General features: G+C 43.6%; 1 protein-coding gene across 7 annotated transcripts in view; it reads right to left on the reverse strand.

Moving 5' to 3' along the window:
- Positions 1–26,834, reverse strand: part of FRY (FRY microtubule binding protein) — a 1,191,674-nt gene that overhangs the window by 779,294 nt on the left and 385,546 nt on the right. For all 7 annotated transcript variants that reach the window (XM_069639765.1, XM_069639761.1, XM_069639760.1 and 4 more), the window contains exon 3: positions 5,636–5,689. In XM_069639765.1, the coding sequence (XP_069495866.1) occupies positions 5,636–5,689 (54 nt within the window). The remainder of the gene's footprint in view (positions 1–5,635; positions 5,690–26,834) is intronic.

Below are 26,834 nucleotides of genomic sequence, written 5' to 3' on the forward strand. Positions count from 1 at the left end.
AGCGGCATTAGCCGCATTAGTGCCAAAGACTTTTTCCACAGCCCACCACTTTAAATCTTCTGGCCTCTGATTCAGTTCTGCACAATGCACAGTTAAGGGGGCATTCAGCTGGCCAGCTCTGTTCTTAGATTTATGCTCACTTATGCATAATTTAACTGCTCTAGATGTCTTACCAATGTAAGGTTTCTTACAAGGACATATGATGACATATATTACATTGGCACTGAGGCAGGTGGTATGATGCCTCAATTTCCAGTCCCTTTCATGAATGTTAATAGTAGCAGTAGCAGAAGTACTGGAGCTATTGGAACAAGTACCGCCAGTACAGTGGTGTGTTCCCAGTGGGGGGAAACTTCTTTGAAGTTTTAGTTGAATCAGGTTATCTTATAGTCAATTGAGACATTGTTCCTTGCTAAAATTAATGTTACAAATTTAAAATAAGCAAACATATCTTCAATTCCAGTCTTTTTCAACATGAAAATCAATGTGTGGCACCCTATATTGCATTTGATGGAGGTCCCATCTTTCCCCACACTTAGATTTTGAGACACAAATTTAACATGACAGGTTTAGAGATCGCCAGCTTCCGACAGAGGCGAGTAGTGGTATTGCGCCTATTTTCAACATATTTTCTCAGGCAAGCATCTTACATGTGGATTTTCTTCCGATAAATGTACTTCTGCTGACATTATATTTATGTGGATTCTTGAAGAAAAATGATGTTGAACATCCAACAAGGAGGTTGGATCTTTTGGGTGGTTTGTGAACCATGATTTTTGCAAATTTAACAACCAAGAAAAACGGATATCTAAAGAGCTCTGTTTCTTTTGGCAATCAGCATTGCTTTTTCAATTAGTTTCAGGCTACTCTGTGGGTAGCCCAATGTTGGGTTTTGGCAGTGGTCTTCTGTGTTACCACTGACATGGTTAAAAGTGGATTGCGGCCCATTTTTCAGATTTTTTCTGCACACTTCTGGTTGCTTTTAGCGTGCATAATGCTTTCCAGCTGCCATTCTGATGTTCCTGATGCAAGCAGCGCACAGGAATGTTGCAGGGCCTGGACCAGTGGGTTGAAACATCCCCCAGGGAAGCAAATGCTGCTGAGTGAACATAGGGTGTATGTGTAATGATTAGAAGGCAACAGTAGTAGTGGGAGGAGAAGAGGTGAAGGGGGACCCTTGAACCACCTCAGACTTGGAGTGACCATTGGGCCCTCTGTGACACATAGCTGCATGTGAACTCAAAAGGTAAAAACAGAATATAAATAAAACCAAAAAAGTGTGTATTGCAGAGTGTATGTGTGTGTGCATGCACATGCAAGATGTGCGAGTTTGTGTTTGAGATGGCTAGGTACAACATATTTTTAGTGACATTTTTTCAAAGTAAAATACTGTATTCGGAATTATGTTATAGATTGTGTCACCAGCTCCACGAAAATGATTTACAGTGACCTCACTAGCATAGATTGTGCCCACATCATAAAAGTGATTTACAATGCCCATACTGGCATAAATTGTGGGCAAAGCTGCATAAAAAGTGACTTAAAATGACAAAGCGGTGGACACCGGCAATATGAAAAAGTAACTGTGTACTGTTGGTGTCATGGCATTTGCTGGATATGTTGATGCTTTACGCTAGGGAACGAATTGTGTGGCTTTTTAAACACATTTTTCTCAAAAATTGTTCTGAAAAATAGAGCATTTCAACACATTACCTTAAACATTTTCTAGGGAGGGGAACCCATCTTCCCCTGCAACTCCATTCACTGCGATTGGTCACCTGTAACAATTTGTGGGAGATAACACTCCTCCACTAAAAATATTAATCGGTCAACACTGACCTCCAATCGTTTACAATGCAAATACCGGCTCAGCAGCTGCCGATTCCCATTGCATGGAAAGCTGCTTCCGCCACTAGAATGCATATAGTAATTTTACAGGCCAGTGACTAGTACACTCAAAGCCCCACCCGTCGCCCCCTTGTTTCTATGCTAGGTAAAAGATGTGAGGTTCGATTTCCAAAAACGTGCTTTCTACCCTGTGTGGTATCATGACCATCATGCACACTGCACGCGTGTGGTGGGATAGGCTGGCCTGGGAGTCTGGCGTTGCCTGCTCTTGTTCAAGGAGATTTGGGTGGGGGGTGTGTGGACCCTGAGCAGGGCTCGCATGGGGGCACACATTTTGTATTACACAACTGCTGATGCCATGCAGATGGATTTCTTTTCTCTGTCTAGGAGACTTCCTCTAGTTTTAGTGCCCTTTCAAAAAAAAGTGTGAAACAAACAGGGACCATGTGGAAGTTATAATTAAAACACTAGTTCTGGAGATAGCGATCTGCTGTTATGCATTGTCCTTATAATTGCACATTTGTACAGTAAAAAACGGCGTGCTTATTGAGAAGTCTAAATAGTCAGGCAACATGACATATACAGTATTTCTTTCCTAGCAGGTGCACATCATGTCAATGTTTATGTATGCTGTGTAACTACCTAAACTGTGCTTTCATCTTTGAAGGTATCTGTGCTAATGTGCATGCCATGTGAAGAGAAATGGGTAGGAGCTGTTATTAACCCGCACTGCATGCTGCAACACTCTATAGAATGTCAATTATTTGGCATGCACACATTAAGATCACTAATTATTAAAGCCTAATGAAGAAGGCTCGAATAAATCGCATGCCACACTGTCACTTGCTGTGGTCACCATGTGCTTTGTCCTCAGTTGAAACAAGTCCTTGGCAGATTCACTGTGAGGTTCTCAGGGAACTGGATCTGAAGAGCAAAATTGTCTTTGGTGACTTGGTTCTAGGTGTGAACACTCTGTGGCTGTAAAAACTTTGTATGCGCACAATGTAGCCAGAAGAGAGATCGAAAGCACACGTGTGCTCAGAGCGGGATGAGCTATAAAACATGCCAGTATCTCTCAAGATGACCTCATGTACACAACATTAGAGAACATACTAAAAGTTGAGGTTGCAGCTTTAGGAGGGAGACTTGCATTTTCCTATTGACTGTTGGGTTCTGAGGCAATAGTGGGTGAGAAGTCTGGATTTTTTGGACAAACTTTCTATGGGGATGAGATGGGTGGTAATTATAAAGCATAGCTGCCAAATGGGACCAATGCATGCATGACATCAGTGCCCTTAATGCCAGGGCTTTAAGTCTGGTTCTCCATGTGAACTATTGGCTAGTTATCTAAAAGAGACCTGCATTTAAAAAACGGATCCGCTGTGCCGGAAGTGCCTTATAGGCCTATGGAACACAGCCCTGCCCCACACTTTCATGGCGTTGTGAACACCGTCACCCATACTTTCCACCTTGCAGAATCGTGGCCGTTTCACCCAACCGCTTCCCCAATCTCCCGAGTGCTTCATTGATGACCAAGTCAATAATTAACTATTAGACGGAGGTCCCACGACACTGGGACATTGCCTAGTTCCTTATCTTTTTAGCATGGGGTCAGGCTAGTACTGATGACACCAAGAAGAGTAAAGAGGCGTTGACAGAGCAACGTCCCTACAATGAAAGCCATCTTAGTAAGGGGTACGTTTGAGTGATGTTATGTTCCAAAGCACTCCAGACATGTCACCGCGCACGGGTGGGGCTGGTGGCAATAAAAGAGGCGCTGCTTGAGGCCTTCTGGGTCAGTACGGAGCCAAGGCACAACCATACCTGTTGCCTCCTAGTCTCGTCTGCCACGCGGTGCCCCTTCCGTGGAGTAGACTCGTGAGGAGACACCATAACAGCAGATCATCACATTGCAAAAAACACATGCCTTTACATCCGTTAATCCTCACAGAATTCTCATAATGGAATTGCCCATGCGATAAAAGCCTTGCATTCATACCGATCGACGCACTGCTATTAAGCCTGGGATCACACGATTTCCGTACGTTTGCGACCTTGCAGAGACCCAGAGTGAAATATGTATATGTGACGCCATGATTTTATTTTCATTAAATACAAAACAAATCTTGGAACGTTGAGACAGTGCATCAATAAAGCATCTATTTTCAAACAAATGACCAGAAAGACAACGTAGCTACACAAGTCACTAGCTGCAACACTATCCCTCCACCCGAATCCATCAGTAAATTCCATTCAGTTAAGCCAGATCTGCTGTGAAAATCTCTGATTGAGCTCCTATGGGCGCAACCCAGAATCACTGGCCACCATAACACATGATATGCTTGGAAGGTGGCCACTTGCAGAGTTGCTTAGTAAAACCGATTACTGCGCCGACAGCCATGCAAAACTATCCTCTCTCTGACCAGCGCTTGGCCAGTCACCATGGCGACTTATTTAATGCAACCCCAAAAGTTGTTGTTATATTATTTTTTCAATTTGAATTCTAACATATTGTCAATATGGGAACATTAATAAGTTCCATCATAAATGAGCACATTTTAAGAACACTGCTCCTGTTCAAGATGGCCACCATTTTTTCAATGCTCCCAAACTCACCATGAAATGTCATTCTTCTACTACTATCATTCTCATAAGGAATTCGACACCCTGACAAACCTATTTACTGGTTTATGGACACTGCCATTAAGCTTAAAAACACCCTTGGAATAAATGCATATTCATCCTCTAAAGAACTCATAGTTTCACAATCCTCCACTTGGGCTGTACCTCGGCACCAGCTAATGCACATCTAATCAACGACTAGTACATACACATTTATCATTCAACCCCTTTCCTATTAAGCAGAGATAAATGCTGCTGCTCGTGCCTCTACGCGATGGATAACATGATCATATATTGGTCCTCATTTTCATTCATAAAAATGATAGGTAAAAAGCATTTACACATGCTTTTAATGAGCCAGATCTTTTTCAATGATTTGCATGGAAAAGCATGGGAATGAATTCCAATTTACGAATCTGCCACCCTACCCAATAGTTTTCGCAAATCCAAATCCAAATGCATTTCCACCAGCATCTGATTTTGATGCTGGCGGAAATGAATTTAATTCTTGCTGAATCCACCATCTTTCAGAAGCTTAGCAAAGTTTGCAAATTCCATAGGAATCCATGTAAAGGCCTTTCCATATTTATGATTATTTCGGGGGGAAAAAGCGTTTTAAGTGACATGCAAACCCTGATCCGGCTTTATATGTATCCATGGAATTGCCAAGGGATGCAGTTCTCATCTGCAAAATTAATGGGGAGCAAGATAATAAGCCTCATTTTGTGGAAACCAGCAATATTTTCAAATTATATGTAGCACATATTGAAACCAAAAATACACTTTGCAACACTAATGTAAGACCAAAGATTTTCTATCAGTGAGTAAGGTAAAGTTTCACAGTCCTTGCCACCACTGAGCGGGCATGACCAGTGCTCTTCCCAGTCCCATTGCATTTAGGTTAGCAGGAAACTAGGGTGCCATCTTCAACACACATTTATTTTCAATTATTTTTTTTAAAAAAAAATCTATTTATGGTACAAATGATACCTTACACATTTAGAAAACATTTCATCAAAAAAGTTATGCATGAATTGTGTTGTACATTTTATATTTTCCCAGACTGACTAGCACAGTGAGTAAAGTTACAAGCAAAAATGGGAAGCGGAACAAAAATAAATCACACGTGCCTTCTAAGGAATCCCATGCGATCATTGACACTTACCTGGTCAATTTGGGGGTCTTCTCCACGTTGCAGAGACTTAGTGAGAGGCTTCTCCTGCAGAAATAAGAAATAGTTATTAGTACTCGATTTTATGGATGTCTGCTGCAGAAATAAAACTGTTGTGGAATCGAAATCTCTGCTATCTTCATATGGAAACTTTGCCATAGTATTTGTAAGTTATCATGGAAATAGAATGAGGGTGGAGAACATAATCTAACGACCGAATACAGTGTCGTTCCTGCATGGGCTCCACTCCCATTAATGGGACATTGAGCCTGAACTGTGGGCATCAACACAGATGGGCTCAAGTTAATATATTATACAAATGTAACTATAAAAAACGGAGAGTGGAAACATTTGCATAGTTTGTGATCCTTCTGAAAAACCACTGGGATTTTCCTATTCATTGAACTGGAATCACCGTACAGTGAAAAAAACTGGGGTACCAGAATAGGACATATCTGGACTCGGCCACATGAGGCGAGAATGGGGATTTTTCCACTTTGGATTAATTCACTAGAGACGCAAGACACCCCCATACCTGAATCCTGGATCAGTACAGGCGCAGAGCTATCTAGCACCACTGCAGGATTTAGTCCATCATTGACACACGTCACCATTATGTCATGGGGAGATTGAGGTTTGATGACATCCTCCACCTTTTGACATTTCAAAGTGGTTGCAACAGAACCATCTGTCTCCTGAGGAAGGTCGCTTATATTTACCGGCTTGAATTAGGGGCATATTGTGACGACCAAAACATATGTTGAGCTACAGCAAATAAGCAGGACACTATTTGTTTTTTGTATTAACATTTATTGTAATCACCAAGAGGTGTTGAAATTTATATTAATATATTGGTTCTAGGTGGTCAAAGTACCCCAAGTGTGGAATATCGACATGTATAGTGAGTGTGTGAATGAATGATGGAATGAATGGTGGTGTTTAATTGTGGATGTCGAGAACAATAAATATCTGTGTACATTGTTTATAAATAAATATATTTTTTGACAAGACTTGGCATTGTCTAAATGTGCACAGAGGTTCTGATCTCATTTGGCCCAGGTTCATTTTTGTTGTTCCACTATATTTAGCCTGAAAGACCTGTGGCAGTAAGGCAATCCCCATTTTGAAATTTTTTAAAAGTAATAGCAGAAGGAGTGAATGAAAATGGCGCGTTCATGAACATGTAACAAGTTTTCTCAACCAACAGAGTAATGTACCATATTTTGTGCAAACCATAGATGAATTGAGTGTATTAGAACTTTTAAAAGTTATTTCTCTAGCGCTACTAAACTAACAAAAATCCAACTATTCGAAAGACAAATTCAAGAGTTTAAAAATGCCTTATAAGTTTGAAATGCTAGATGTCCAATTGAAAAAAAATGGGAGAGAATTAGGCAGTAACGCATTAGAAAACAGACTGCCATTCTCACAATATATAGAACATTAATTATTTAGTACCAACATCTCACATTTTGGCAGCTTGAATGGCACAGTGCACTTAATGGGCCTTCTGTAGAGATCTGTGTGTAACCTGCAAATTACCGGTTTGAATCCAGACCGGGTAACAAACTTTAATCCTCAGTCAATTTTGTTTGACATATTAACACCGTTTATCTATAGCACTCCTAAGCATAAAATCTGTGGAAGCAAGTATTCTATGGAAAAATAATGGGGGGTTTCAATAGTAAACCTCTTAGAGTTGAATACATCTATAGGCAGTTCCTCAAAATCTGCCAACCTTCTAGACATTTCTGTTGTGTAAGATCAAGCCAAGCCAATAAATGACATGACATCAAGTCATGTAAGTGGTCTTGTATATCGTCTTTCTGCCACTAATGGCAACCTCGCTGTGCGTGGGTACAAATAATATATGTATTTATTTGGGTCGGGTTCATTAGTGGGACAATATGAGAAGCAGAGGCAAACATTGTAGTGTTGAGGGGAGCAGGTCGGAAGAACCCAATTCCTGAGTGCCAATCTGCTTTATATGTGTTTGGCAGACAGACTTGGAAGTATGCCATCTATAGGGAAGAGCACAGAATCTGATAGACTACAGCGCTTTGCGCCTGGTTTGCCACTGATGTGGGAGAGTGGGACAGGGCTAAAGGAGAGCTTAGTCATGGATTGATCAGTGCTGATGTATTAATGACCACGCCTGTGGTGGCCATCTGTGGGGGTCTTGTGTGCATGTAGTGTAAGGCGGTAGGAGATCTTAAGAGGAAAGTCAGTTATTTAGGAGAAAGGAAGAGAAGGCCTTGCAAGGCAAAACCACCAGCAACCCTGCACACCTGTGGCCATTTGCAGACAAGTTGCATTTCTCTAGCTCCAAATGATGCCATATCTCTGCCTCAGACCCTTAAATAGATACATTTTACCCCAGGAGAAACAAAACAAGCATCTGTTAGTTGGAAGATGAGGGAAAGGGGCAGTGTGGAAATTCAGACATTACTATAACCTGCTCAGGTTTATGGGAATGCAAGAACATAAGGTTCAGTAGAATGGCAGCTTACAATTTGAGGACCACCGTCACCCATTTTCACCTGCCTTAGTTAGCAGGCTGAGAGATGCCTCAAACCTCACCATCATGTTCAGGTGCTAGCTCAATGGCCTGCTGGAATTGTCAAGGTAGGCCAAGCTGTCTTTCAGGCTTTGATTGGGACAGGAGCCAGTGGCTGCTGGTTTCACCCATAACTAAAAAAAAACATAACTAAAAATGGTCCCTTTTGGTGGGCCTGATGGTTCCTATCCTCCATCCACCACTCGTCGTGCTATCAAAGGGAGCATAACTACCTGGGTAACACTTTTACTGGATATGATCAGTCAAGGGCCTGTTTAACGAAAAAGGTGAAAATAAAACGAAGAGCAAAATGGCAGAAGTAGCATCCTGTTTCAGTATGCACATCCTCAGAAAAGCCAAGAAATTCTGTAAACAAGCCAAACAAACAGTCAAAGTGATTTAAGAAATGTTGAGTTTCACCTTGGAGGACTCTATAGACGATACAGACTTCAACCCTACAACAGGAAGGATCACCCTTAAACACAGGGCCCTACATAGACATTTTATTTGTCCCTTCGATTCTAGTATACATCTCTGTGCTTATTAAACTACTTCACAGGAACCTTGAATAAAGAACCAATTATACATTTTTCCAAATTTTTCGATGGGAGTCCCCGATGTGGTCTGGTTGTGAGCCACTCCTGAAGTAGTCAAACGACCAGGAGTAACCTTCTGATAACTCTTGATATCTGCGCTTTAGCTTGGAATTATAGAAACGAAAAATATGGCATTCCTCTGTATAAACACAACCTCTGTATGTGCCTTGTTTTAGGATGACAGAATTAGGCAAGGGGTTGCAGAGGGGACAGAATTATGAAGAGGAACATAAGGATTGAGTCACTTAGAAAATGCTTGAAATTTGAGGCTAAAGCTCATCTGACCTGTAAGGAAGGCATGGTATCAAAGTAAGACAGACACAAGTGATCACAGTTCAAGGGTGTTTATTGAACTCTCACAAGGGTGTGATAAACACCTATCTAAACCTAAATCTAAAAGATGGGAGCAAGCTATCCAATCAAATAAGAAGGCAGTCTTAGTGGAGTCTTGTAAACCTAAAAGGGCCTCTACTAAAAAACCTATTGCCAATCCTTACCGCTAATTACAAATAGTGTGGGATAATGTTCCTGAAAAATAAAGAAGTGTTTACAAAATGATAAATATATTCAGGCCATTGGCCTCCCTTCCCAACGTTTTCAGCACGGGACAAGGTGGTTCACTCGAGCATAGCACACACTCGGGCTTCTTTGGCACGAGGACATAGTTCCATTACCAACATCAGGGCCTTCTCTGCCCAAGTCTCTTACGTTATCAAACTCTCCTGATTCAGAGGGCCTAATGTACCAAAACAAACAAAAAGTTCCTTTACAAATACTAAAGTCAGGCGAGTCACTCTTCACCCTGGATCTCCCTCAGCTGGCCTCAAATCCTTTTTATGACACAATCTTTAGTTTGGAACCCCCTCTTCCCGCCTCAGATCCCTTTTACACAATTAGTCTCCCTCAGCTGGGTTCGGACCAATTGCACTTCGTGTTAGCTATCGAAGACCTTCGAATGTTTACGGGGTTTAGTTTGACCCATTGCAGGACTACTTCAATTTCACAGTTCAACAATTTTACACTCTCAGTTGGATACCTAACAGAGCCCTTTGTATGGGCACCCACGTGGTGTCGGACCACTCTGTATATGGTATCTATCTTGGTTTCAAAGGTTCAGTCACTCCTTGGATATTCAATTATGTTTGTGTTGTTCATCACATACAACCCCTACTTTTCTCTTCAGATTTCTTCATACAATGCTGCTGCTTGCAACCTTGGTTCTAACACAGACCGGTCTGCTATCAGTCTCCCCGACTCACCGGCTGTGCTGACTTTCCTGGCGCTGCTTGGTTGTGGGAGCCAAGGATAGTACTACAGCGGCAATTGCTCCTCCCTGCCTTGGCTATCGATGCGGGAGGGCCTTGTGTAAATTCAACACACACTACACCTTTCTTCAGCTTTAATTCCCAGTCTTGGGTTTCTTTTTCTCGGGGGCTCTTGAAAGTCGTGGTTCTTCTCCGATAAGGTCAAAGGTATTTCCCTCCTTGCAATCCTCTCTGGTCTTGCCATCTTTCTCCTCGTATTAAACGGCCATTTCTGAACTGCTGCTTCCTTGTGTGTTTTGCCTTGCTCAGAGTGTGCTTTCGTGCTCCGCCTTTCATCCGTGTGGGGAAGTGTGATGGAAGTCAGGCGTGTGTAATTATCAGCAATTGCCTGACTCTGCCTGACCCTTAAGTTGGGACATGTCAGGTATGTGGCTTGGGTGTTAGTCTGTTTTCTCTCACAGTGAGCTGTCTCTGAGAAAGTGGTTGTGTCGGTAAAGGTGGGGTGGGTTGAATTCCTAAGCATCCTACCTGGTAGAATGGGGAAAAGGTGTTAGAGGAAAGGGGATACCGTGTCTCGCCGTCCGGTGTCCCACTCCCAGAAGACCCCTCATCTAGGTGATCCTCCTGCACTGGTCAACCCCCCTGGAACTGGATCCAAAAGCAATGACCGTGTCCTGGCCACCTGGATGACAGATACCCGGGAACTAGCAGGCAACACACCTTCTGGTTTCGCACAGACCTGAACAGAACCTGCGGCGATAGAATTTCAAATGAATATATATTTGTTGGTAGATCACAGAGTTGCTGCAAATATATCTTTAGAAGGCTGAATATTAAGGAACTCCGAACATTGTAGCCCTTAGTCTAGCAGCATTTTTGACTCACACCATACACGCTTTAAACCAGTTTCTATGAACAACCTCAAAAAACAATTATGCTACGCACACTGATGAATCTTCTCCTCAAGGGGGACACCCTCCTTGAGGCTAGGGAGGAGGCCTGCACCGCTACTCCCTCCCTAGGGGTCCAAGCAAGTAAGACTTCACTGAGCGATTCCCCTTAGGGGATTAGGACTCCCGTTCCTTTGAGTAACTCCCTGAACCAGGAACCATCATGGCATGCATGGGACTGGCAAACGTATTAAATACTGCTAAGTACCAAGACTGGGCTGAAGAAGATGCAAAGAGATGTTATCCTGAAGAAAGAGAAAGGTCCTTTAATTGGAAATGATCCATTCACTGAGACGAGTGGATTAAAGGATGAAGACACATCAGGAAGAGGAGGAGTAGTATGGGAGAACCATACGTCAAAGCCCGGGATATTGCCTTCAACCGCGAGCCTAAGAGGAGGCAGAGCCGCAGCAGGACGCAAAGCCAGCGCAATACGAAATTGCTGTGAAGCAGTGAAGGGTACGTTGAGAGAGAAGCGCAATCAAGAGCCAAAGCGAAGCCAGCTCACGTGGAGCTTGAGAGTTGGTGGTGGCTCGACCACGAGAGTTGTGGTGGGCAGTCCGGCAATCAGCACAGCACCAATACCGTCTCCTGGAAGCCACAGCAAATGGCACAGCTCCCAGATTGAAAGAAGAGCAACAGAGAGGAAGAGCGCAGAACACCTAACGAACGCTGAAAGTCACGTATCAGTGGTGTGGTGGAGAATCGAAGGAGAAGGAAGAACTACGAGGATCCCCGAAACTGTCTCTAATCATAAAGAAGGTAACAGGGAACCGGGGACGCATGGGAGGGCAGCAAACTATTATGTGAATCGGAAAACCCGACCCCATGTTCAATAAGAAAACCGTGACAGCAAACTTGCAAAGTTTGAACAGTGACCAAGTGAACGAGAGAATAAGGCTGTCCCCTGAAAGAAAAGTGAATGAAAAGGGGTCCTTTTTGTTAAATTTGAACTGTGATAACGAGAGAGAAAGAATAATAATGTTCCCTGAGAGGGAGAGGAATGGAAGGAAAAATGGCTTAAAGTCACCATTAACAAATCTGAATATTTCCAAAAAAAGAAAAGGAAACTATAGAGAAGATCCCAAGAAGCAATGCTAAAACTGATATTCATCTATCCTGGAAAGGCGGGAAAATAAATCCAGAGTCAAAAGTAGAAGTGTAGGAATTGAGAAAGAAAGAATATGAGGATCTGAAGGCCAAGATAGCCTTGTGATAAATTAAGTGAAGGAAAGACACTTCTAAAAAGAAAGTTAAATATCCCAACTTGAGGAAAGGACTACATTATCTAATCAGAAGAGTCGCTAAAGACTATTGAAGGAACTCTTTTCAAACCAAGAAGACAAGTGCGAGAAGCATCTAACAGGAGAAGGGAGTCATTCTCCTATCCTTATTATTTGTTCATATAACTGATGGTGTCAGATAATGTTCATTTATGGACAGAGGACATATTCTTCTTGGACATTCCAAGACAACTGATAAGCACCTTAGTAAAATAGGCCAGGAAAGTTAGACCTTCATATTATTCTTTAATAAATTCTTTAATCAAAGAATCTTCAGCCTTCTTCTGACACTACACAGCACCCTCAGCCAAACTATAATGCCATAGTATCTCTGGTCGTGATTTGCATGCCCTGGGCTATATTTAATCTTTTACTAGTTTCTGTGTTGTTCCCAACCTGGCTTTGTACAACACTCCACATCTCCGGATCATAGTCTGCACCCTGTAAGGGTGCAGAAGAAGGCTGACACAAAGGTGGCATGTTTGGGGCTAAAGACTTATCTCAAAGAAGAAAAAGGGGAATGAAAGCCTTTCTATCCCTAGTCCTAAGAGGGGTTTCCCTGCCTCAACTAACAGACCCAAGGCGATTGTCAGTATGTCTGTCAAACTCAAAATGTCCACTGTCCTGTGTCAAGAAAGCATTCTGTACCTCACACTATAAACTGAAATATTACTGCTCCCACAGATCACAGGAGAATGACTGCCTTCTCCTGGGTTCTTGTTCCTGGTTCTCAAAACAGTTCTCACAGTTAAAAAATAATCTAGTGTCTCACACGATGGCAGGGGGAATGACTCCCTTCCCCGGATAGTAAACTTCCAAACAAACAATATTCCCTCAAGTGTTCTCAGGGGGATTGGCTCCTTTCCCTGATAGTAAAGTTCTAAACAGCTTGTTCCTCCTACCTGGTGTGTCAGGAGAATGACTGCCTTCTCCTGACATCTGGTTCCAGATAGTCGCTTTTGGAATGACTCTCTTCTCCTTTTATCTTGTTCTCAGTTCAACAAAACCAGGTGGAATGAACCCCTTTCCCTGGTCTCCTTTTCATTAGGCTTCACACCTACAATATTTAATTATAGTTTCACCTCCTCTTCTTTAGAATGGCCCACTTCCCTGCCAAGTACTGCCTTGAGGAAGATGACTTGTATGCCTTTCTGGTTTCGGGTCCCAGACCCTGGCTTCTCTTTCACCTCCTCTTTGAACTGGCACACTAGGTTCACTTCCCAGCCAAGTACTGCCATGAGGCCTTGTAATGCAATTCTGATGTGGGTCCCTGTCCCTTCTCTGGTAGTCCGTGGCGTTCTATTCTCCACTGACTCTCAAGGCCTTTACTCTCGGGTCCCAGACCTTTTTCTGGTGGTTAGTGGTTTTCATTTTTCTACTGGGATGAGGAGGCATTCCTCAGATGCAAGACCCTCTTGTTGCCTGTCAAGTGATCCTACCGGGCCTTCCGAGCATCCCCGTACCCGTCAGCTGAATCGGGTAGCAGTTTGGTTCTTCCTGGGATCAGGTGCCTGGATGTCATTTACGGTGTTCCTCCTCCTCTCTCGGTTTGTTGGCTTCTTGGGTTGGTGCTCAGCTTCTCCGGTTTGCACTCTTGATGTGGCTACCCAACAGTGTGGTCCTCCTGGCACAACACATTTAGGCAGCCAGTGTGCATTTCAGAGGGGCAGAACCAGCCTACAGATAAGGGGCGCATCAGCAACGTTTTACTCCCTAAAAAAAGGAAGTAAAAATACTCCTAATAATGGGAAATGGACACATAGGACCTTGTGCCCCTACTTTCACACAAACCGATCCATGGATGTTTTCTGGACCAGTAGTTCATGTAGAGCCACAGGAAGAAAACTAGAATTATGGAAGAGGTCAAATGTATCTTTTAATGTGCATGAATAACTTCGTGCAAATAAGTATTTCTCAATTGAACATATTTTTACTCGTTTATAAAATACTCCCATTGGGCACAGGACTTATGTTTTTGATCCCTAAAAAATCATTCTACTCCCAACTTTTTAAAATAGGCAGTACAATTCTCCACACTTCACAATCTTCTCTGGAGCACTGGACAGAACAGATCTGAAATTGGTTGTGAAGGGGGTCTAGAGACGAGCTGGATATGTGCCATTGATCTTGGCGGGAAAGGAGAGGCCCACAAAGAGAATAATAAGGTCTTAGGTGAAACTTCCTCTTTAATAGTTTCAGCCAACGTCGGTCAGAGCTAAAGGTTAGGCTGTTGGAAAGTACATGCATCGCCACCCGCGGACACACAAATGATCAAGAGAGGACTGTTATGATTTGCTTCATTTGCCCACATGTCCACAATTACGTGCAAGAATTGGGGTCTTTCCAACCACACAATGTTCTTCCTTGTGGAATATGGCTGAAGTAATCTGGAGACACTAGAATTGTTTGGACATGTTCTTCCAATCCTGACCTATTCTGGGACTGCGCCTGGCAGCATGGTTTTATTCTGCATTCTACATTTTCCAGAATGTTGTGTACACACTTCATCTACACTCACCCAGGCAAATGATGGGCTGGTATAGCAGGATACACGTGACTGGCCCGTGCTAGCATTTAATCAGGACGGAGGCAGGCGATCATTCAGGAACTTAAAAAGACTCAGTTTACTTCAGTCAGGAGTTGGTTATTTGATGACGTGCTCCTGTTGTGAGTTTCTTCTTGACTTCTGCTCTGCATTGCTTTATTGTTTTTATCAGCAACACTGTTTAGCACTCTCCTGTAGCCATGAAAGCACTATTGCAGTGGACCTCTGTTCCCTAACCTGTTTTGCTGTCTACTCTGGTGTTCTGGTATAGCACAGCCATACAGCGAAACACGATTTTATAAGCAGTTTGCTTCGCATGGACTATATTCCTCTTTCTAGTTGCTCCGTTTTCCTTTTTCTTCTTGCTTTGGGTAATGGCTGTGGAGGGTAGGCAGAATTTTGGGCTTTGTTCGGGATTTTCCCAGCTCATGTTCCATAGGCTCCCTCTTTTAGTCAGGTTTGTTCCTTTTTTCATGCACGGACCTTTAGTTCTCAGTTGTTTATTGGGTGTGGCATGGGCTGCCTGTAGCTATACTCTAGCCTTTTTTCCTTTCTGTGTAATGTGATGAATCAAAGGTATTGGTCCTTTTTCCAGGGGTTGGGGGAGCACTCCCTTTGAGCCTAGGGAGGTGAGCCCGCTCTGCAAGACCCTCCCTATTGGTCTGGGGAAGTAGGACCTCACTGGGTGTGACTCCCCCACTTAGGGGAAAAGGGCTCATTCCCACAAGGAACTCTACACCACCCAGCATATCGGCATACTTGGGACTCGCTTCCATAAAGAATATCTCTTCTCAGAGATCTGTATATAACTGGGAGAAGTGGATCACAGGGGGAGCGAGAGTATGTTGCGCAAGGAAAGCCTCCTAACGTAATAATGCTTTGGAGAGGTAGACCAAGAGGAAGCCGTGCAACCTGCAAAAGTTTGAAAAGTGAACACCACCAGCTTAAGATACCAGAAGCCGGGCGAAGTAGACAATGGGGAAGCCGTTGACGGGGAGAGAAAACCTGTCCGACATGGTGGCATGACCACAACCATCCCGTGGTGAGCCAGATGCCCGTCTAACAATGCTGAGGCCATTGCAGCATGGAGCACTGACAGATCTCACCCACCAGCGTCACTCGATCACAGGAGCCTAGAGACTTGAGGAACGGAACGTTGGAGGAACCCGAGACTGAGAAGCGAGAAGGCAAAGCAGGTTGCCAGAGTGAGAGCCAAGCCCCACAACGTCATCCTGGACAAACAAAGGTACAGGGATGAACAGGGGCAGCGTGAGGCCGCCGGGGCAATCCATTATAAAAATAAGAATGTGTGAAAGGCCGGAGGGTGATGTACGAACAGATAACCCAAATAGGTTGATATGTGAGGAACAAATAAAGCACTTGACAAACAAGGCTGAATGGGAAACAGAGGAAAGGTGGAAAGGACTACTCCGGAAAGAGGAGAAATAACCACAGGAGCTGTGTTTAAGAGTGGGGAAAACACTTAATTTACAAGTGTAGTAAGAATTGTGATTTGAAACTGCTAAGTGAATTAAATAACAAGAGTAAGAACCCAGTAGAGAAAACCTAGAAGAGGGGGATTCCCAAAACAGATACAATCTTACATCTCAAGAAGAAACCTGAAAGCAAAGTAAAAACTGCAAGACGGTATCTCCAGAAGAATCATTTTAACCCGAAAACTAAAAAGAGTTAAAGACAGATGAACAGTTGGGATGAGCTACAAGAGCTCATGAAGGAAACCCCAATAGTGTGTCAGAGAACATCAGCATAAACATATTCCTACAACAGAGACTTTTTGTTCATTGACAATATAAGGAGCCAAGATGAAAACCCTGAGTGAAATCTGCAGCCAAGAAGGCACAAAGGGAAACGACAAGCAGGTGAGACTTTCGTTTGGCTGACCTTAAGTTGTTTGTATTAGTGGCAGGGTCAGATAGAGGTGAGTTTAGGACTGAGACATTTATTTTGAACGTCCGGATGACAGACAAACCCCTTTAGTTAATTTAGTAAGACAGGGAAACCCCTCTAGCAATGGGGAGAGTTACATTTTCTTAATAATTTCATTAAAACAAAGTCAACATGTTCAGAATGTGTTCAACTCCTTCTCACCTGCCACAGTAAGCACTACTCCAACCTGTGCCTTATGTAATGTTTTCATGCATTGTCAGGTCTGCGACACAGCACAGGAGACTACTGCACTCCAAGCTAAGGGGGATTGCCATGGCGCATCAGGGACCCACTTAAAGTTGGCATGGACTACATGTCCCAGCCTCCATTGCTCTCTGCTGTGGTTCGCATTCATTGAGTCTGATGCACAGTCAAGTTGGAAGAAACCCGGCATAAAGACAGGCAGTAATGGCACCAGGGACGAATGCTTGCTGCTCCTCAACCTTTAAACCAGTAGTATTCTGTATTTGTGTGCCTATTGGACTTCGTTTATTATTTGCCCATTGCCCACCAAAGCTTTTGTACCTAGGATCTGCCTTCCTCATCGCCCATCAATGGATTTGGTTGCATGGTCTTGGAAGTGTTTCTGGTGCTGGAAATTAGTTTCCACTTACTGGATTTCTTCTTCTGGATTACCATCTGGTTGGGACTGCATGTTTGGAACATTTGATCCCAGTTTGGATTTGTGCGTTTGTTCAAACTTGGATTGCCGTTTTGGATTCTGATTTTCTGTACATCCCCTGGATCTACGCTATTGTACTTTGTACAACTGTTTGGAACCAGCCTCCTCTAGTTACTGTACCTGTGCTTCCTGGCTCTCCCTTCTCTGTTCCTGGAACTCTGCCTTTCCCTAATCTCTGCTTGCCTGAATTATTGCCACATGGTATTAATTAATCCTTTATAAAACGCTTTAAACCGGGAACCAGTCTCTAAGCGTGGGATCGGGATTTGAACCTGTGTTGCTCTGCCTTGTCTTGCTTCCAAGACAAATGCGTTGCCCCTGAGCTATCCTCCTGGTACGTGCTTTATTGGTGCTACTGGGAAGGTGTCTTTTGTTTATGTCCGTTTAAGTGAATCTAACCCATCGCCATCGCTCAGTTTTATTGTAGCACGGAGGTAAGCTGGGCAGCATTCCTCCCGACCTTTGGTTTGAGCCCACCACACCTTGTGTAAATATTGCCCAACAAGGTCGGTGCTCTCAGGAATAAGGTCTGTCGAGTGTGCAAGTCCTTTACCAATTAAGCCTGTCGCAGATCCTGACATGCATTAAGTTCATCATCCTTTCTTGCGACAGCCTTTTGTGTTCCGTTTTGATTGCCAGATTTCATGGCTATCACTGTCATCCCAGATGGTTTCTAGTCTTTGGGAACATTGTCTTTAAAATGGCATATTTATTACACCCAAAGTTGACAAGTAACAGTTTCACTTTATTGTAGTATTTGTCAGACAGTAACTTTATAGAAATTGCAGTTGAGCTTACTTAGCTTCAATTTAATCTTAAGGAGTTTGAGTGTTTACCCCACATCCTCATATTGATAATATAACCTTTCTTGCTCAACCTTGGCGGTTGCCTAAACAGGTTTTGGTTCCCGAGTGCATGTTGTACGAGTATTGGGCCAATATCTCCTGCTGTGCATCTTCCCTTAAAAACTGAGACGAAGTACCCGCCATAACATCAAGCAACGCATGAAACTGGCCGCCTATCTTTCCTGCCCAGGGTCAGGTAATACAGAACCACTTCCATAATATAAAGCTGATAAAGTGGAAAGGAAGTTTCCACCCCTGATCAGTGGTGCAGGAGTCATAAGTGTGCTGATGTGCAGATGTGAGGCGAAAGGCAGCGTAGAATTAAGGAGAGCTGGCTGGGATGGTGAGAGACAGTGGATGTCAGAAAAAGGGTCTCAACAGTAGGGAGGATTAGAGGAGACTTGCAATCAAACAAGATCTTATAACATCTCAAAGAAGAGGCAAGGGAGAGAGATGGAATTACGATGACAGACACCATGTCAGAGGAGAGTTTCCAGAATGTATCCTGACTGGAAGATGTGTGAAGAAGAGCAGACTAGGAGATGAGAGGTTAGGAGAACAGAATCAAGATGGTCACCTGGGTAGAGAAGCAAAAACTGGGGTGAAGAATAAGAAAATGCATCAGGAGGCCAACCCCCCACAGAGCAACCCATTGAGAGTGGCAACATAAGGGAAATGCTCTATGCTGGAACTGGAGGGTCAGGGATTCTACAGCGCATTGATAACATTTACACAAGGGGAACCACTGAATTCCAAAACCTAGGTCTGGACTTTGTAGAGCACATGCAGAAAGTTAAACATATGAGAGAAGTTGCATGCTGTAATTTGAAGTCAGTGTTCACAGATCACATGGAGTAAGTGATAAAATCAGTAGTGGCACACTGAGACCAAAAGTCCAAGGCCCTCACGAATATGTGAGGCTAAAAGAATAACAATAAACCCGGCAATGAAGTCCAACGTTCCAGTAGACATGTAATGAGTGAGCATTGTACTCTGGGACATGAAAGCAGAGTCTAACATGCAATGAACGAGTGAGTACCAATACTCTGCACCGTGAGACATGAAGTTAAAAGTCTAAAAAAACACTATGAAGGAGAAGTGTTGTGACCACTTATTATAATTGTTCTTTTTAACGCGCTTAATACCGGAGACCAGTTTCTAAGCGCGAGACCGGGATTCGAACCAGTGTTGCTATGTGTTGTCTTGCTTCCAAGACAAATGCGTTGCCCACGAGCTATCTTCCTGGCCACTGAGACAAGCCAAGGAACGAGTGGGGAAGACCACTGTGGCGGGCCAGAGGAAGAACAGAGACGAGTGTGAGCCATTTCAAGTGTTTTTTAATTTGAGAAGTATAATAAACTCCTAGCTATGCCTAAACTCTGGGTTTTCCCTACCTAACACAAAATAACTCCGGTGCTCGTCAGTCATCATTGAGTCCAAAAGGAAGAACTGTCATCTGTCCAAATCTAATCTACTCTGGCCCTACCACTATTCAGAAAGAACTAAGGCACAAGACAATGACTCTCTTCTCCTGTGTTCTGCTTCTCAGCAAAGTCACATTAGTAGTTTATCTTCAGGTAGTTCTTGGCAACTACTTTCACTAGTTCATACAGTTCAGAAATAGGATTCTTCAATTTTTCTAATGGGTCCTTGACACTGCTTTACCTTTCTGAGGTTCGTTCTCTCTCATTTTCGGTTTTCTATATGGATGACTCTTTTTTTGACTTGATGTCCACTCTATTCCCTGGCTGGGCCAGTTAATGACACGTTCAACAGATTTCTTATTTTTCTTCCACTCTTCTCCATTACTGGGACCAGTAGGGAAGTTCCAGTAATGATTCACACTTGACTTTCACTCTTCACTTTTACTGGTACGAGTATAGTTCATATATTCGTTATGTTACCTCCTTTGCTTGTGGTTAGCATCACCAGGCCTATCTGCATGATGGGAAACACTTCTCGTACTGTCAGGTTGGCTTTGCTCTTCTGTCCTTCTCACTCTCTCCCTCTGCACCCTTTCTGCAATGCTGGAGGGTCTGTGGTCTCAGCGTGTTAACTGGACAGTCCACCATGTCTCAGTCCCGCCACCGGCTTCTTCGCTGGAGTTCCCTTTCCCTGTTTTCTCCAGTTTCTAGCTGTTTTCCTGTCATTCTCACATGTCAGATGTCTTCCCAGTCTGCACCCTGCACTTCTTGGCTTCTCTCAGCTTTCAAGGCAACCTCGGTTTGAAACTCCAAGGCTTCCCTCAAGGATAGAGTAGTTCCTCCTCTTTTATGACGTGTAGCTGGGTCTTCCCCAGAAGAGTTGTATAGTCCTTTCTCACTATCCACTGAGCGTTCTGTATCGCTCGATCACTCTTCTTAACATAACACCAGTACTTCATTGTGAAGAAACTCGTATCACCATAGCAAACAGTAGTTTGCTCTTCTTTGTTTTGTAGCTGTAAATGATGGGTTGTGAGGGAGTGACTTCGGGAGTTAGTCTTGAAACAGGGAGTCCTTGTTCCCAAAGGAGGAGTCTCTCCCAGTGAGGTCCTGCTTGCCTTTACCAACAGGGAAGGTATCGCGTAGCAGGCTCACCTCACCAGACTCACAAGGAAAGGCTTGCTTCTGGGGAAAATTGACTGAATCCAGCTATCTGTCACACCACCCAAAGAATAGACTAGAGTTTTAGACAACCTGACAATTTACACCATGTAGTTAAACGTGAAATCTGGCAACTCTTTCTCATTTTACGTCATTATTTTTGTTTGAGTTCATGAAACAATGCATCCGTTTTATCATTTGGAGACTACACACAGTAGCAGCTGAAGCACATATTTTCCTTCGAAATTGAATAGCTCAGAGCGTTATGCTTTTTATCCCCTTTGTGTCCACTTTGATGATTTTCAGGTTTCAGATCCATCCAAGAGAGAAGAGGGAAGAGATTGTGGTTGCGACCAATTGATTGGTTGCTTAAGCCATGTACACCCTTATGCTGGATTGCCCTCTTGTTCTTCAATGGCCCCTTTCTCTTCTCATAGGTTCAACAAGGAATGGGCAAGATGGTTCTTAGTCTTGGCCTTCCAGAACAGATTGTGCTGCTCCATGATTGTGATGGTCCAAACTAAGGCTTCAGAAGGTGACAGTGATCTGGCTACTATCGGACACAGGATCCTGATCTCTTTAGCTCAAATGACCACTGTTTTCACATTTATTAAGTAGATAGAGATGTAATGCATTATTTCAAAGTCTGTTGCCTTCAGAGTGCTCTGGTTGGGGTGCGTGGTTATGAGAGGTGACAGAGACAAGTTGTGTGTGTTTCCAGACTGTAGACTTTCCCTCATGAAATTCATACATTACATTTCAGGATCTACTGGATTTTCAAAAAAGAAAACAGACGTCTTCATGTCAGCCACGTTTAGATAGTAAAACAAAGAAATAAGCAACCAGGGTCGTAGTTGCTTTTGTGAACCCATTTCATCTGTGTGGAACCACAGAGGGTAGAGTAGCAAGCAAGAAGGCAGCCATTGCCCTCTCCAGGTGCTGAACATCAAACACACTGAATAGTAATGATAGAGGAGTGGAATATCCTACGTGGGGGACCATGAAGACTAGAATGGACCCATTGACCAGGAGTGAGCTTGCAGTGGCAGAGAAACACTCAAAGTCTAGGTCGGGCCCATTATCTCGGGGTGCATGAAACATCACTGGTTGGAGCACGGCAGGTATTGGAGTTTCTACAGCAGCAGCATGAAAAGAACATTAGGAAGATGGGAACGCACTGTGGGCCACAGCATAACAAACCATATGGATGGTCAGTGATTGGAACACAGTTCACACTGTAGGAGGCGAGGAGAAATCACACAACCAGAGAGAAAAGTGAGCGTGTCAAATGTTTTGACTGGAAGTAAAGTCACCCAAAGGCCACATCAGTAACTATGAAGCAAATACCAACAACTGACCCAAGGGCTTCGGTATAGAAGGACTTTGGTGAAGTGGTAGAAGGTGCTGGCATGAATTGTGCTGTGAAAATGTGTATTAACAGCTGGGGGCATGAAATACTGGATGGTCTTATCCGCTTAATCCCCAAAGAAACAAATAATACAACAAATCAGGCGTTTGCCATTGACCCATGGAACTCAAATGTCATGTATTCTAATAGTTACATGGAGAATTAATTTGGCAGCTTTTGGTTCTCTATAGGTTTTACTGTTTATTGTGTTATTCGTCACGTACATTAAGAAATACAGAAAGCTAACGTCTATGAACTACAGGGATTGATTAAATATAATCTTAATTAGAATTGAGGGATGGGGTGTGTCTCTTTAGAACCAGTGCATTTAAGGTCCTACAGTAATTTCAATCCCACAGTAACCTGGCTCCTTAATGTCCCAACGCAACTTCCATTCTGCCTCTCGTATGTCCAGTGATTCATGTGTTTCACTCATACGTATTGCACCCCAACCTGTCTACGGTTGAGTTTTCCAGGGTCATCGGTACTCAGAGCCCTGGGGAGCTACACCCTCACGGACCTGCTTCTGGCTGTCACTTTTCTGAGCTCGCCCCTAGAACCGTTTCCCCGCCATTTACCTAGAGCCTATGGTTGCCTGGCCCCATGTCGTCCCTCTTCCCATATTCTCATACTATTATTCAGGAGTTGCTTCACTCAGTTCACATACACAGATTTCAACCCCTCACAAGGATGCCTCAAGACATTGCCTCACAATTATCTTAACTGAAGGGGCACCAGCTCGAAACGGCACCCACAAACCATCCCCACTGAAAAGGACTAGGCAGGGACCGTAACTAACCTCTCTCCACACCAACTGTCAGGTTGCACCCACATATTTCTCTTTGGTCCTGTTACAAACTGGTTCTGCTCCTCACAAGATGGCACACGCTCTGGGTCTCTACGACCTTCCCAAAATGACGGCCAAGCACTTCCAGTTCCGGCTATGGCGTTCGAACAACGCAGCGTGGAACGTCGCCCACACTACAAGAAGCCGTATCTCTGCTAAGGCTTCGTGTTGAAACTTGCTTCCCCCCCACCCCCATTGCCAATGCTAGTTTCTCTCCTACTTCCTCTCCTTGGAAAGCTCTCCCCTTCCTTGGTCTTGGTACTTCTTTCTTCCATCGCTTCACTGCCTTATCTAGTTCCTGCTCCTTACCTGCCTTTGACTCTTGTTACCCGACTGCTGCTGGCTCTGGTTCCTTCCCCGCTGCTGGCTCCTGCTCTGCTGTACTTCCAACTTCTGTTCCTTGTCTCCCGATACTCTGCCTGGAGATGGATACTGAGTCTTTGTTGCAGTTGACCTTGCCTATCCTATAAACCTGCTCTGTACTACTGCGAGCCTCCTATCATCATGCAGTGGTTTTTTCCTGCATGTGTTTTTCCCCGAATTCACGGCTTATCCTGAGACGAGGCCCCCCCCTTGCCTTCCTGTGTAACCAGGGGACAGGGTGGCTTCCCGACAGGATAGACCCTATCACTTCCCTGAATGAAAGCACCAAAAATCTCAGGTGAGGTGCGAACTTCAGACTAACTTTCTGACCCACCATGGTGAAACGTGCTAAATACCAACAAAGCCACTCAACACACAGCAACTTCAATACCTCTGCCAACAGACATAAAACATCAGCACTCTACACCACTCCAAACAACTTGTACCTCACCCATGCCTCATATATACCAATGGCACACAAGGCTTCACTTTCCGCCCAAAACAACTTGAAGCGCACACACGCAGTACCAGAGTATTTTGGAACTGCGTGCACCAGTAAACCTATTAAGCATTTTCCGCTGCTTCCCTACTAATCAATCCGAACCCCTCTCTCAGATTTGCCATTGCATTAAGAGACCATGAAAATGATAGCGGGACATGGTATAATAGGATTTGGGTTGGTTGTTTGTCTGATAATTGTTCGTAGTGAACTGTCCGCAATAAATCTGCTCGCATTAGAACAATTACCAGACGATCAAACTACCCCAATAAATATGAAACCGAATTATGGTCAACCACCCACCCTCCCCTACTGACCCGTTTGATCGCATCCACGTCCTCGGCACCCCTGCAGCGTCAGATCCGTCCCTCTAATGCAGGTTGAATCTGAAACTGCAGGGTCCCCTTTCTTTTTTCGGTCCCCCGCCTCTCATGTTGAGGAAGCGGGGGATACCCCTGCAACTCCCCCAAGGCCAACAATACCGAACCTGGGAGCGGGGGACACCCCTGCTGCCCTCGCTCCACATCTTCGGTATGTTTTATAGTCAATCGAATGGTACTGGCGAATTCAGTCAAATGTACCATTCCATTAATTGTAAACTAACAATTGGGCTGATGCCGTATAAAATACAGTAACATAACATTGACAAATGTTTAAGTATGAAAGCATTTGGTTTAGCTCTTTTCTGGTTTATTCCCTAGACATATATATTCCGCTATTGTCTACACTAACAGTACGCTTATTTCAAAATTGTGAAGTGTATTCAATTTTATTATGTCCACGATGTTTTAGACTTAAAATGTAATGTAATCAATGTGTTATTTTATTACTTGTGCCTATTGATTCCTTTCTGTAAATGTACTAAATATTGAAAGGTTGATTAATTTAACTATACCCCCACCCCAACAAAAAAAAAAAACAGTACGCTTTATGGCGTTCCTTAAGTCTAATGTCTTGTCCTTAAAGATTGTCGTTGTTACTGATGTGGTATTCAGTTTGACCATCATGTAAATGTCCAATATGTTGCTAGAGGCATGACCTCCATACGAAAATAATGGCGTGCTCCCAGGATTCTATCCCGCCAGTAATGGTCATCTCTAGAAAGGATAACTTTAAGCCAATTATAATTCCGTCAAAATGGAGTTGTGAAAACAAAACTTGTGGCCATGTGCTTTTGGAGGCATGAAAACAGAAGGCCACCTTGAATTGATAGAAAATGGTCGATTGTATAAACGTATATGTTGCAGCCCCGAGCGTGTCTACATACTGATTATTAATCAAAGATCGCAATGCTACTGAAAAAACTATTTATAAAACATTGTTAGCAAGTGCTGATGTAATACTTGAGTGCACTTCATTTCCTAATGCCACGAGATCACAGAACCAACTCCCCCCCTTTTGAGAAGAGACCTTTCACACGACAAGTTATCAGCAGTTGTGAAGGTCCAACTTATTTTCTTTTTTCAGTTTGAATGAGATGCAACCATTTTTTTCCCTTAAGGATTATCTTTTATTGTGAAAAGAATATACTATCACCAAGAGACATATGGACCTACTTTGTTCTTATGGTGCCGGCGATGAAAACAAAATATACGACCAGCAAGGGGCAATAACACTAACTGCATAAATACAGGACTTCAGCACCACTAGAACAAGCGGTTAAAACGTAAAGCAAAATCAATTTTTAATAATGTTCATGTTTCAATAAAAACTTGGCGATCCTTTAACTCTTATTCCAAAAGAATATATGCAGCTTGTTCCGGAGTGAAAAGAACATGAGGAACATAACATTTATTACAATTAAAATACTTGTAGTTTCATATTTTGATCTTGTATTTTGACCTTGGCACCCACTCTAACTAGGTGACAGACTTTACAACCAGCCGCCAAGCAATGGTCAACTCGGGTGGCAATTTCGAGATGGTGGGTTGACTGCCTCAACCTCCTCTTTCCCACTCGTCTCTCGTGCATGTCTTTGCTTTTGTCTGCTGCCTCACTACTTGTCGTCACTGGGGAAAACCACGGTCATATTTCCCCCTTCTGCATGGTCCCCACTTCTCTCTCCCCCCTGCGCCTTCATCAAATCTACTCTCGCCTCCCACTTGCTCCGAGCATGCTGCCATTCAAGCTTTGACCCCATCCTTCAGTCTGCGCGTGCTTCTGACCCAGCTAGTTCTGAACCATCACATCTTTGTTGCAAATATTTATGTTTTATAAGGAAGCCACTGCCGAGATCCCTCCTCACCCTACACACCGCCACCCAGGACACACTAAGTCCCCATCAATTAATACAAATAGATGTATATGTTCGATTATGTTAATGGGATTTATAGCATGCACTGCTGCCATTGCATGATCTCAAAGTGTTCACGCGGATAAAGAAAAGAAGCTAGAAAGGGGTGGGTTTGTTAGTGGGAGCAGAGGGAGAGAGCACAAGTGCTTTTGTGTTGGTAGTTGCAGTTCAGAAAAAAGAGTTCCTGTGTGAGCTAGGTTCTAGGTGGTATTGGTCGGTGGGTGTGCAGGTGCTCGAGTCTGATGGGAAACTTTCTGTGCCCACGGTGAAGGGGTGTATTGATCTGGCTCAGATTGTCTGAGTTATTGGAGGATTTATGAAGTTTTGCTCTTTGGTGTTGTGTGGGTGTTGTGGTTGCTGTATGTGGATGACATACTTGATCAGTGTGATGTGTTTGCAGGCATATAGAGAGCTTAACTAGTGTTAGTGGAGAAAGGGGTGGTCCTCAAATCCAGGGTACAGGGTTGAACCATTGTTGCACAGGTTGTTGAGTAAACTGAAACCCACTATGTTGTTTTTAACAAGGTT

This window comes from Ambystoma mexicanum, chromosome 7q, assembly GCF_040938575.1.
Source record: "Ambystoma mexicanum isolate Mex_15411 chromosome 7q, UKY_AmexF1_1, whole genome shotgun sequence".
Taxonomy (NCBI): domain Eukaryota; kingdom Metazoa; phylum Chordata; class Amphibia; order Caudata; family Ambystomatidae; genus Ambystoma; species Ambystoma mexicanum.